Source organism: Acanthochromis polyacanthus, chromosome 3 (genome assembly GCF_021347895.1).
Source record: "Acanthochromis polyacanthus isolate Apoly-LR-REF ecotype Palm Island chromosome 3, KAUST_Apoly_ChrSc, whole genome shotgun sequence".
Taxonomy (NCBI): Eukaryota; Metazoa; Chordata; class Actinopteri; family Pomacentridae; genus Acanthochromis; species Acanthochromis polyacanthus.
Window position 1 is genome coordinate 42,754,329 of NC_067115.1, and position 14,289 is coordinate 42,768,617.

Sequence of the window (14,289 nt, forward strand, 5' to 3'; positions counted from 1 at the left end):
CCCTAAAACCCAAAGATTTGTCTGAACTTTACACTGGGTTGTCAAACCTCGCAATATCTGCACAGTATTAACTCTGCACATCCTCTTTCTAAATATTAAAGCATTACAGGCTCATATCCATCTGGTCGGAATCATTTCATCAGTCCCTGTCTGTCATGTTCATTCTCGCTTATAACTTAGTATGACAATTGCTTCCCAGTGAACACATCTGATTGTATGGCATGAGGGGGCAAAAGGAAGGTTACTGGAAAAAGGAGGCAGGTAGAACTTGTGGGTTTCCAGATAATTACAATCTTGTAAATTTCCTTGGAAAATTAAATGATAATCTGGTAAACTCTTTAGGTCAGAAGATAATGGACATGTTCAGTATTCAATCATGTGCTGTTAGGCCTGTACTTAGTAACCACTGTGCTACAGTTAATAACTATTATCAAATATGACCCAGCTAAACTGCAGCTGGGAAGTAAATGTCTGCCATTTTATTGCTCTGTGTGAAGATTTTGTTCATTATATCGTATGACTTTTTGTAAAAATATATTTCTTAAGCCGAAAAGACAGAAGGCTCATATGCGCAGATTCATGCTTAACTACGCAACACACTGAGCTACTGCATACATAGTCGTTCGCAAATGCAGTGCACACCAAGACACACACACACACGTTTGTACTTCTATCTTAGTGAGGACATCCATAGGCGTAATGCATTTCCTAGAGCCTTACCCTAACCTTAACCATCACAACTGATTGCCTAAACTTAATCCTTACCCTAACCAAACCTCAATTCATACCTGTTCTCTAAAAACAAGTCTTCACCCTCAAACATGACTGTTTCAAAGTGAGGACCGGCCAAAATGTCCTCACTTTGTAAAAATGTCCTCACTTTGATAGTTAAATGCAGAAAATGGTACTCGCCATGTAGCAAGTACAAGAACACACACACACACACACACACACACACACACACACACACACACACACACACACACACACACACACACACACACACACACACACACACACACACACACACACACACACACACACACACACACACACACACACACTTCAGGTGAAAATCTTCATGATCCTGTGTGTGTGGGTGGGTGTATGTATGCGTGCGGTGCCTAGACTGATTATTGTCCTCACTACAGTTCCTGAAAATGAGCTAACACTTTTAGATTGGCCCACATTTACAAAAAAAAAAAAAAAAAGATGACAGAACACTATGCCCTCCTTGTCTCTAAAGGAGGCGTTACACTTGTTGCCAATTAACATGAGGTAAATGTCAGTACAGTGTGTGACAGTAATTTAGCAGTTTAAGTCCACAGGTTAATGTATTTCTTTCATAGTACAAACTATCAAGTCTCTCTTCGTGTCTGGTTTTTGAAGCTATTCATACTGAACATGTTAAATCTAAATATTGAATCAACAGTGTGATCACTATGACAAGAAAAATGCCTTTGTGTATAACTCATTAATACTCCACTGACAGCTTTTTTTCTGCAGAGTCTGCTTCTCTGTGTGTATTTGCACTTGTAACTGAGAGAAATAGCCAGCAGTTTTGAAATGTGTATGTACCGAAAGAGCAAATCTTTTTACTCCGCTGAGTGCCTGTCTCTAGATACATATTAATAATCTCAGTCAGTGGATGTTTTATTTTGACTTTTTGCATTTAGCATTCCCTCAAAAAAAAGTGGTTCACCTTGATGTCAAACAGATAAACTGAATGATTCAGGGAATACCACTAAAAAAGGTTTTGAAAAATTTAGTCTTCATCACCAAGAGTGCACTGCTAATTGGCAGGTTGGTGAAGCTTTCGACTTCTTTGCATGCAGAAGCATTGTGCAGGGTGCTCCAGTGAAAGTTAGAGTTTGCACTTTTGTCTGATTAAAACCAAAACCCAAAAGGAAGGTGTAAGGAATGGAATAAATGGCATGTTTATCTGCCCGACCCTAAGATGCAATTATTGGAATTTTTTTGTAACTACATTACACTACTTGGTGGCAATGGGTGATTTATGTTTATCCACGTGGGGGACAAATTAACACACACAGACAAACATGTGCAGTTCATGGTAGATGCATTTTGGTCATTTTGACAACAGGAGGGATGACACCGCCCTCATTCCCTCATTTGTGTTTTTAAAAAGCCTATTACTAGCATGTCCAACCATTGTTGCACAAGATAGTGTTGCATTTCTCGAACATAGTCTTCTTTGTCTGTCATGATGGTAAAATGAAATTTAAAAATATCAGCCACACAAGGTTGTGTTGGAACAAAATATAAAATATCCATATTTGAATACAAATCTTAAATATGGATCAAATTAGTCCATTCACACTCATGACAGAGACGAACTGGCTTTACACCAGACTGCAAGAACAGTGCTGTTTCTGTAGTTGTATCATCTGCACGGATGATCACTGGTGGCCAGGGACATGCAGCTTCATCCTCAGTCAGCAGAGGAAATCTGAAAAAAAATCTGCTGGGTCAAAAATAGACATACAGAAATGACATTGTTTGGCCATTTCAACTCACCTAGGCAATTTTGGGAACCATCTACAAGCTTCTGGTTGTATCTTTGACCACTCCTCTTGACAGAACTGATATAGTAGAACCAGATTTGTTGCCTTTCTGACTCATACTTGTTTCTAAATCCTAGTCCACAGGTTCTTGACAGGATTTAAGTCAGACTGACGCACAAAAAGACTACTACTAGTACTACTACAAACAATTAATTTTTACCCATAAGTAACTAGTAGTTTTTTTTCATTCCTTCTGTTTTAGCGACAAGATCCTGTGGCTTGGAATGCCACTTTCGCTGAGATATCCCGGGACGTCCTGAATGTCCGCTACACCCTCCTGCCCTACCTGTACACCCTGCTGTATGAGGCACATGTTGATGGAAGCACCGTCGTCAGGCCACTCTTGCATGAGTAAGCACGGATGCACGACACTCACGGTTCTTATCCTTTCTGCTGTAGTCATGGCTCTCTATTTCATAAAGACACTTAATCACATAATTTAGTGCTTACCCGCATGGATCTTTTATCCTGATCACTGGCAAGATAACCTGATTTTATACCACATTGCTTCTCAGTGTGCAAAAAATCACATGTGGTAGTTTCTGGACTACAGATTAATTTAGGAGGAGCTTTTGTTGGAGTGCTTGGACAGATATTAAGCATCACTCTGTTGTGATGGCCAACTGTGTAATTATCAGTTGGTTAGATCATATCAGCACCAACGCCTATCAGATAAGCAAGGTAAGGTAGGCTAGTTTGACAAATTTGCTCATTGGAATAACTTGACAGGGTAAGAAAATTGCAAGTGTCTTCCCTGCCACAACGGCTGCCATGAAAAAGCCCTTGAGCAAGGCACTTCAATTCCAGTGAGACTGTATAGACGCCAATTGTAAGACGACTGTGGCTGCACTTGGCAGCTCCCAGATGTGAATGTGTGAAATTCTAAGGAAAAAAGACATATTTATTCATTTTAAGAGACTCTTATAAAGTCACAGATGGTATTAAAGGAGCTGGCAGGGTGAGTCTGGCAGGGTTATTTGGCTTGCATGCCATTGAATTCTGAATGAGTATTTGAAGAGTCATCTGGGCTGAGGACACATGAGAGAGAGTTAGTAATGTCTTTTTTTTTAGTCTGGCTTAATCACCTTCTTGCTGGTGTGTCACAGGTTTGTGGAAGACAGAAATACATGGGATGTACACCGACAATTCCTCTGGGGACCTGCCCTACTCATCACCCCTGTACTTGATCCGGTATGCATGTACACACACACTGTTTCGTTTTCTTTTCATTATTATTTTTCAGTAATAAGGATATCACAATTTTGACTTTTTGACCATTTCAAGAAGAATTGTGAGCTAGCTGCTCTACATTTATTTATCTTGCTTTTGGTGGGACTCATTTTTCACAAATTTTCTTACTGACAGGGACACACAACGGTGGAGGGCTACTTTCCTAAAGCACGCTGGTATGACTACTACACGGTAAGTCCCTGTCTGTGACAACAAGGGAATAATTAGAAAGACAAAGCTTTCATTGAACCCAAAAAATCCCCAAACTTTGCTAATGCATTGCAGAAATACTGCAGATGAAAACAAACCCTGAAAACACATCTGAGTGGTTGATTAGATGCACTTTATTCGTGTGCATCACATATTGGGGTGACGAAAAGCACTGCATTGAAAATGTGTTATGTCTGAAAAAAAGTCATAAATACAAATATGTAACAAAAATACAATACTAACAATATTATCAAGAAAAGTATTTAGCCACATCATTACGTTGCAGCCCAGCAAATGCAGAATGCACATAATGACAAAAACAAACTTGTTCTGTTCCTTCTAGCTAGGGGACTCCACGTCTGTTAGACAGCATTGTAATCCCCCTAAAAAAGTTACCCCCATTTAACATACAGGAGCATACAGGGGAGTACAAGCTGAAAGAGAAAGACTGAGGACAAAGTGGAAAATCTTGGAAGAAAGGAGATGGCAAATGATTCTGACATCTTCCAGATGCTATCTTTACAAATAGCACAAATTGTACTATGCTAACAGTGTTCCTACGGAGGACTTGTTGAAGAAAATGAATCAAAGTTAACTACCTGTAGGATTTCTAGCATTTTAATAGCAGGTACTTGTTGTTCCTTCCATCAGGCTGAACTCTACCATGCACGGGGTGAAAGTACTTTACTGTCTGCACCCCTTGACCATATTAACCTTCATATCAGAGGAGGATACATCTTACCCTGTCAGGCACCAGCGAGAAATACACAAGAGAGGTAGGTGCACACACACCTTATCGGACAAAGTTATTGGTCCTGTGTGAACTGTGTGTGTGTTTATTTTGTCTGTTTGTCGCTCAATGCCTGGAAGACAAGGTGGTGTATGGTATCACTGCTGTGTATGAATGCTTCAGATTTTTTTCTTCTTTTCTACAAAGAGAAAATCAAATAGATATTTATTTATTTATTTAACAGGGACGATACATACAACAAAATGTGAATGTATATAGGACGTCTAGCTTCCATCAAGGCAGATATATTGCCATTTAGGGCTAACATTAACCAAAATAAGGGCAATCTATATGATTGTCATCGCACGCTCAGGAAGTTAGCAGTGAGAATGAGAGAGACAATCAGGTGGTAACCTGTGTCCGAGCCACAGTGACATCAGGTGGATCCCCCCAGCAGGAATGTTAATTTATTTGTTCTCAGCAGCAGGTAAAAATAGACACTGCCCCTCAGCAATCTGATATAAGACTCTCTGTCCCTTTTGTTTCAGTCGGAAGAATCCTTTGGGACTGATCGTCGCCCTGAGTGAAACTGGAACTGCTGAAGGATCGTTCTTCTGGGATGATGGAGAAGGTATAGGTAAGTAAAAGATAACTCGTCACCTCACACAGACACACAGAATAGCAGGGTATGTCATGTTTTGGTCGTGTATTTCTGGAGTGACTGTTTACAAAAGTCATGAGTAAGTGCAGGCTCTTATTTAGATAGTACAAGAAACTTTACTTTTAATGTCACTCAAAGTTGAGGCCTGATTCTCTGCCTTCCTCTTGCAATACCATGATGCTGACATCTGTGATTTTCATTCATGATTCTGAGTTTCTCTACAACTATTGGATGCACTGCTATGAAGTCTAGAACAAAGATGAATTTCTCATCAACAATGAATGTATAAAATTCCATCCTAATTTGCCCATTGCTTCAGTTAATGACCACCTGTACAACTAACATCACATGTAGTGCTAGTGAGTGAATGCTAATTAAATGGGGCTAAACCTCAGCATGTTGGCATCATCATTATGAGCACAGAGAATCTACAGAATCACCACAGTTTCGATGTGAACGCCCAATATCAGTATCAACAATCCAGTACCTGACCACATGTGAAATACAATCACAATCTCTTTCTGTTTCTGAGTTGCGGCATTAAATAATGGCAAGTGTTTTTCCAGAATGTTATTATGCCACAGTGAAGGTGATCCTAAGTCTTTTGGATAAAAAATGTCACACCTTCATTTATTTCTGGAAGACATTTGTGTAAAATTTTGTAAAATTAACTTATGAATTATTAAGTTATGGCTTTAAAAAGTGTTTTGTGAGGTCACAGTGATCTTCAACCACCAAATTCGAATCAGTTTACCCTTGAATCCAAGTCAACGATTGTGCCAAATTTAAGGAAATTCCTTCAATGCCTCGCTGAGATGTCAAATTCACAAGAATGAATGTACAGACGAATATATGGACGAACATACGGAAAACAAAAATGCATACTCCAGGCACTGCTGTCACCAGCATGGATCTATATTATAGCTGGGGGCTCAGACGAGAACGATCCGGACCAGTTACCACTAGCTGATACATTTCGATGGATGAAAGTAACCAAGTTGGTGTGGAAACAAACAAAAAAATAAAGAATAAGTTCTTTATATTTTGCGATTTACAAGACAAAATACCAGGGTTGGTGTATAAATGACATCTGACGGAAGTTGCATTGCCTTTTACCCCAGTACAGTACAATACACAAGTACAGTATGAGGAAGCATGTGGAATTATTTTCACTGAATATGGATTTCTTTATGGAGACACAGTCGACTGCAACACAGTCTTTCACCACTTTCTCATTCATTCTTAGACACACACACAAACACACACAGTCTCTGAAGTGCCTCTGTGAGGAGATGCACTCCTCTGTGAAAGAGATGTTTGTGTTGGGACAAAGGAGGAGAGAGAGAGATAGAAAGCGATTGAGGAATGCAGAGAAGGGGAGTGACAGAAACTATTACAGTAATTCCTCGTGTCGCTGCCTGGAGATATGCTCTCCATCACTCCACTTTTATCTCCTCCCTTGCTCCTCTCTTCTGCATCTCCCTGTCTGTCTGTCATGTGCTGTAGCTTCCCTACGTCTTTCTTGTTTGCTTTACCTCTCAGCATTGCACCTGCTTACCTGTATTATCTGCTTTCAGAATTTCTTTCTTTCTTTATTTTAGAATTCTGCGCGTTTTAGTTGAACTTCTGAGGGTTAGCTGTTCCCTCTCTTGTCAGTGAATCATCTGTGCGTTACTCATTCATCAGTTATTCCCACATTCATTCAACCTGTTCTGTATTCCAATTCATTCTTGAGCCTTTCACAGCTAAGCAGCAAAGCTAGTTTACTTATTTTACTGCCCTTTTCCGATTGTTTTCTCATGAAATCAACCACGAGGTAATTTGTAAATGGTCTACTAATAAGTCAGTTGCATGACTTACTCATACATGTTTAGATGTTGCATTATTTGTCAATCTTAGAAATATTAACTACATTTTTTTGTAAATCCGCTTATTTATTGACTTTCTCACTATCTTTCCGTCCCTGTCATTCATTCAGGTAGTCACACACCTTTGTCTTTCCCTTCATGTCTCTGCTCTGTATAATTTTGACTCTCCTTATTTTCTCTCCTCAGATACAGTGAAGAACAACCAATATCTTCTGACCTCCTTCAGTGCAACAGGGGTGAGTTCAAGAGCTAACTACATGCCACGTCTCTTTTTTTCTATATCGTCATTGTTATTATTATGCAGTAAGACCGACAGTTACATCTATGAGTTACTATTCAGCAGGGCTGTGGTAGGCGGATGTCAAAGGCTAACTGTCGGAAAAAATTAGCAAAGGATCTATCTATAATTCTGGGGTGCTGATTTGAATGTAACTTTTAACGCCTTCACTGATACAAAGTTCTCACTTTAGAAAAATGGTTTGACACCCCCATCAAAATAGTGACGGACAAGTGCAATTACGAGTTAAATCATTCAGTGTCAGCACCATTTCAGTCACCTGAAAGAAGGTTGCTTTTCATTAAATTTTAATCACAATTTCCAAAAATCTTAAACAATAGCCATTTATTTCTTTAATGCACCCAAAATAGTAAAGAGCATTTGCATACACAGATGGCACAGATTTTTATTGGTGTAACATTTTATTGTCTTGCTCTCCTTGTTGCTTTTGATGTACAATTTAACAGCACATGTCAGGTGACAATAAAATAAAAATGATTTTACAATTTTAAGAAGGAACACTAGGAGAAAAAATAAACAATGTAGGGCACTGCTGAGCCAATTTGTTTAGTTGAAAGATGCTACGAGTGAAAAACAGTCAAAAGAATCTCAGTTCCATGCCATCGCCAGGCCAGCAGCCCGAATGAAGCCGCAATGTGATTTTGATCAGGTGTGATTTTGATCTGGTTTTTTTGGGTGGGTGGGGTTTGTGCATGCAGCTGTCTGGCATTTTTTGTGGCTGAAAGCTAACATGCTCACACAGAGGTGACAAACACAGAGTTCAAAATGCCAAATAAAGAGAATCCCTGTCACGTGTGCTACAGTGAGAAGACTTTCAAAAAATAATGTAAAAAAAAAAGCTTTTAATTATCAATTAATTTCATACAATGGCAGACATGCAGCAACACTAATAGTATTCAAATCATTATATAGTGCGAATACTATAAACTTTAAACCTAAACTACAACAACTGGCAGGGAGGTTGTCGCATGGAGTTCTGTGGATTTAGGCTGTCTCATTTGCTTTTGTCTTTTCATGTAATCCCAGACTAACGTGTGTGATGTTGAAATCACAGATGGTGTGGTCTGTGGGGATCATACCATCTGTTGCAGAACTCCTTGTCACTGAAGATTGATCTAGTCCTAGACTGGCTACATGCTTAGGGTCACCGTCATCCTGCAGAGGCACTTTGGGACCAATCAGAGAATTCCTTGATGGATGCGAGTCAAAACATCTAAAGTGCCTCAAACACTTGCACTGTACTCGATACTGACTTCTCTCTTTCATCTAGTGCATACCTAGGTGTGTGACAGCATACAACTCCCAGTGGGAATAAAGTACACTCTCTGGTGGTCCATTAGTAATAATTCACTGTACGCATGCATTAGAAAGGCTTTGCTGGTTAAATGTTAAAATTCTGATTTAATGGCAAAAAATTATATTTTTACAAAGCAGGCATTTCAGCAAGCGACAGAAAACCATCAAATAAGTAATTTGATATCATTCCTATTTCCACAGAAGCTTCCATTAATTTTGAAATTTTAAAGGCAAGTACAACACTACTGTTTCAGCAAGAACAATCATTAATGCATTGTTCTTGTATTCCCGACTGCTTTTTCCCAATTTAGCTAAATATAATTATGTAATACAGCATTTTTTTTGTTAGAGCAATAAAAAGTTCTGCACCTCTGCAGAAACAGCACAACCACTAGAAGTGAAAATAAATCACAGATGTCATTTGGCACAGCTGACTTGACTATTTGTTTTACCAAAAAATGATTCTTGGTTTCATCTGAGCCACTCAAGGCTTTTAAGTTGTGCCATGGAGAGTGTTTTTTTTTGTTGTTGGGTTTTATGCAGGTTGTTTTTGGTCATTTTTCAGACCAGACACATGGAATAAAGTGATTTTATTTAAACATTATGATTTTAAGCTCATTTTGGGCTGTTCTCCCTTACAGAAAGGTACATCAAACATGGTGCATTCATTAGAAAGTTAAAAATATGACCGTTTTTAAAGATTCTTTCAAGAATAAATGGCGTCATTTTTGGCACAATCCTACAAAGAAAACATGCCTTTTAAACCTGCCAGCAGGTTTTAGAGTTCACAGGGTTAATAGATGCTAAAAGTGTACCGTGCAAACCGATCAATACATCAGTTCTAGCACTCTACGACCTTGGACACATTCCTCGTTTGACCGGTCAAGCTATAATACACATAAAACAACAAATATATAGTTGTACCTGTGTTTATACCGCTGCTGACACTGTGCATGCACAAAAATAGAGCCCTAAGAGTCCCTGCTGTGTGTTCACAAGACTTACGGCTGAGTTCAGGAAGAAACAAGTGTTTACCAGCCCACAGTTTGAGTCACACGTCAGAAAATCCCTAATCACTGGGACTAACCCAGCTCCATTTGCCTTTTTGCCAGGCAAAAGCCCACAGGCACACATTAATGAACACACATTAAATCGCAAACATAGACACATAAACATCCATATATGCACACATCGGCACGGTACACATACAGCTACCATAGCCAAACATCTGTGGCTGTCCTCTGCCTACCATCAGGCTCAATCCACAGCAATTTCACACAGTGATAAAACAGGCACAATGTCTGACAGCCAAAGAGGGAGAGAGAGAGAGAGAGGGGAAGAGAGTGTAAGTGTTTGTGGGTGTATGTGTGCACAGGCAGATGTGAGAAGATGAGGATAAGTTGGGCAATGAGGCCAGTGCTGCCTGGCAGATTAGCAGATCGTATGCCATTTTGGATGGCTATCTGAGCATAGAAAAGTGTGTGTGTGTTTATGTGTGTTCCTTCAGCTCTATCACACATTTTGGACGTTTAGAGTGAGGCCATTTTTACAAAGCGAGAACATTTTCATCCTCCTCAGTACATTGCTTAATGGAAAATCAGGGGCCTTCAACACATGTGCATACCAAGGCACATGTTTTTCATGATATGAGCACAGACTTAAAAATATTGACAATCAGAAAATCACTGTGGAATATTTGCCCAGTACAGTGATGAAGCACTGGATAAAAGGCTATAAAATGGGTGTGGAATCATGTGGCTCACTGCAGCACATTTTCAGCATACTGAACACAAGCACAAAGTTGACAGTTGGTGCACAAGTACTACTGCAATATAAATGAATAGGAAAAGTCATATTTTAGTAAATATTCATTCATACAAATCAAATGTGTGATCTCTCGTATTGTGTTTATTCTGTTTCTAATGACCCTGTGATGACTTTCTCTTTCAGAACACCTTGACCTGTAACATTGTCCACAATGGTCTGGCCCAGGCTGATCAGGTGACCCTCGGTGTGGTGAAGGTTTGGGGTGCAGGAAATGTTAAGATCACAGGAGCAACCCTAAAGGACGCAAGTGGAACAAGTTATCCACTTACCCTACAACACGACGTTACCAAGCAGGTCAGAAGAGTTTTGGAATGTTCATTATTCAGTCACTTTCTATAGTAATTTAGTCATTATATAATTAATGTAGTTGTCTTAATACTGTATGTATCTGAATGAAATAGAGGTACAGCTACAGGCAATACAACAAAATCTAAATCAAAACTGGTAGAAAAGTGGCATAGTCCTTCAAAGGTTTCAAACGGTTACATGTTCTTACTGTTCTCCACTGGTGTGCACAAGATTTACATGATGATACAGGTCACTGCAGAAGACTGATATTGTCAAACAAAAACAATGGTCAGTGACTGCAAAAGCTCTGAACATAAATTGCAAGTTTCTGCCAAATGGGGGTTATTTTTGTGCATACAGAAAAGATCAAAAACATTTGTCATTTATGTGTTCAATTTAATGTACCATAAAACAAACTACACCAAGTTGCAGCTTTAAAGCCACAAAATAAAAACAATATTAAAAAAAAAAAAAAAAAAGAGAAAACTTTACTTTTTCCAATTCACAGTGCATTGCGGTGGGAAATTCAATGTACACACAATTCAATAACAGCTGTTCTCCTCTTTTATTTATTTTTTACCCCAAAGCCTTATTGACTGATCTTTAGGAACACAAATAACAAAGGTGTCTGCTGGTAAAAATGAGAAATTTCGACAGCAATGGAACAATTTTAACTGTATGTTTACAAGCATACATATTCCGCTGCACACAAACTCAGCTAAATTTCTGCTTGAATAACTTCAAAATAACCATATTAATCACTGTGCAACATGGAAACAATCTTTTCAGTCAATTAATACCTCTTTTGTGTGTTTATATCAGAGCTCAGTGAGCTTTTTTTTTTTTTATCATTACTTGCACACATTCCATAAACACACCCTGGCTTTCGAGTTGATTGAGCATTTCCCCGCGAGTCAAACTGTCACTGAAACTAAAAAACCTCAGGTTCACAGCCCATCCCCTGCTGTGCCGCACTTTGTCGCTAATAGCTGTAATCAACTCTGCATTCCCCCTGACACTGTTCTGTAATGAACACAGAGCTGAAGACTTGACTCAGGACAGTGATTTTAAAGCTACTCTTGTGAAATGACTGTCATTTCGTATTGCTCTCTCCATCATCTGCTCCAGTGGCTGAGCAGACAGAAACCCGATGGAGAATCATGAGAACTTTTGTATGCAAAGCCAAGTCTTCTGCCTGTGTCCAATGCGCCTTGCAGTGCCACAGTTGCTCTCATTTTTAGTGGCCATGGTGAAAATTGAACAGTGGTGTATTCTCAGTTCTTTACATCAAAGGGATATACCACAGTGGTTGTTCATGAACCTCCTCTGTAGTTCTCTGTATTGAGACCAGAGGGTCACGGTCACCAAGGTTCAGCTGGAGCTAGAAGGGATTCAACGTTTTTACAACACTTCAGTTGTAGGATGTAGTAAAACATGGCTTGAGCTGGAGGATAGCTCTTCGAAAGCTTGATGACACACAAGAAATAAGTTTGCCAAAAGGCAAATACACAAATGGGAGCATGAAAGAAGAGATTAGGTCATGTAGGATCGAAGTGGAGGATGGGTGAAGAAAAAGGATTGACGAAGCCAAGTTTATGAGGATGTTACTTCTCCTCATTTGGCCTGTGATAAAATATTCCTGTCAAGGTTGTGTACTGTACTCAGTGCACTTATCAGGAGCATGAAAATGATAGCAGCAGCACCTCCATAAATAATCGTAGGTGAAAAAGCCCAGAAGCGTTAGATTTATACTGTTCTTGGAGAAGATGGACAGGGAGAAGCAAGACGAGAGGGCCAGAATTGCAGATGAAGAAAGTCAGGATGACAGAAGGATTTTGTGTGTGCGTTGGGGATGCATGGATGGCTTGAGAATAATGAAAAGACAGAAAGACAGTCCATCTTGAGGAAGGAGAGAAGGACGGACAGAGTGCAGCAGAGAGGCAGAATGCATCATGGAGAAAGGAAAAGAGGAGCAAAGGAGATAAACAGGAAGAATGAAAGATGGGCAGAGAGGAAAGAGAGAAAGGGAATGAGGGTGACAGTGTGTGCATGGTAATAAGCGGTGTTTCAGTGTGAGATGATCCATTCATCTTCTTAAGCATTGTCTGATAGAAGAACAACTTGAAAGAATCAGTAAGCAGCTGGTGTGGGGCCATTTAAATACAGTGAGGTGGGAGAGTTATTTCTGTCTGGTGCGGGACAAGATGTTTAATCCTGAAGACAAATTGGCCTGTTCTTACTGTCCTCTACAGTATCTCCTTACATGTATAAGAGTTGACTTACCAAAATTTGTTTGTATAACACGAGCAAAAGTGGAATATTGTCCCTCAAATCATGTACAGAACAGGAGGAATGCACTGTACATTTGTCACAGTTAGTGGACTTAACATAAACTGGGGCAAATCATCATCTACAGTTAAGTCATATGTTGTGTATGGTCAGGGAAAACTAAAGCCTTTTCAAAATAAAAAAGGTTGATTTTTCACCTATTATTCATTCTCATACAGCACTGTGGCCTGCAGGATGTACAGGCAAAGTTCAATGACCACAAGTGTTAAGTTGTCCCTTCTCTCTCTGTTTTTCTATAGGAGCTGATTATGGATGCAACTTCCAGGTCTTTTATAATAAATCAGCATTTTACCATCACATGGATAACCAGTGTCTAAATTTAATGCAACACTGCGTTTCACTGCTAAACAGCTAATGTGTCTGTAAATAATGGTGCCTTAATGAAGAAAACAAGATATGTTTAACATCTAATATTTATAATATAAATTATTAAGCATGAAACTTTACTGTGATGAGCTGAGCAATCTAATCCAAATGGTGTATTTGATTTTTTTGTAAATTGCAGTACCTTTATATTAAATGTAAAAGAAATTACATGTTCTGGATTTGTCTTTGAATCTCCTAATAAAGTGTGTTCTGCTGCAACAACAATGATGGCTGCTTTGATGTGTTACACATGACATTAAATCCACCTTCAAATGATGAGTAAAAATAGAACAACTATTATAAATAAAGTTGTTTCTCATACCCATACACATGTGTTAGTTTTTTTTGGACATAACTAGAATAAAACAATGTTAGTTTCAGCAGCTGTAACTGAAAGGAACATAAGTTTGTCATAAACTGGGTGTTTGAACCCAAGCAGCAGGCGTAGGCAGGAGGGTGAAATTAAATATGATTTAATTTAAAGAAACCAGAATAGTACATTAACAGAAACACTGAATGAGGGAAACCGGGGGGAAAGAACGGAGAGGAATAAGGTTTACTAAACCAAACTAAACTAAGGG

At 39.1% G+C, this 14,289-nt stretch overlaps 2 protein-coding genes across 2 annotated transcripts in view; one reads left to right on the forward strand and one right to left on the reverse strand.

The window, feature by feature from the left end:
* The window catches only part of LOC110972433 (sucrase-isomaltase, intestinal-like), a 63,117-nt gene extending 49,184 nt beyond the window's left edge, over positions 1-13,933 (forward strand). The window contains 8 exon segments of the mRNA XM_051945875.1: positions 2,788-2,936; positions 3,692-3,776; positions 3,951-4,007; positions 4,677-4,801; positions 5,304-5,392; positions 7,471-7,520; positions 10,829-10,999; positions 13,582-13,933. Coding sequence (XP_051801835.1) covers positions 2,788-2,936; positions 3,692-3,776; positions 3,951-4,007; positions 4,677-4,801; positions 5,304-5,392; positions 7,471-7,520; positions 10,829-10,999; positions 13,582-13,659 — 804 coding nt within the window. The 3' untranslated portion in view covers positions 13,660-13,933.
* Positions 1-14,289, reverse strand: part of LOC110972432 (zinc finger protein 391-like) — a 240,306-nt gene that overhangs the window by 179,718 nt on the left and 46,299 nt on the right. The gene's annotated exons all lie outside the window — the stretch shown is intronic.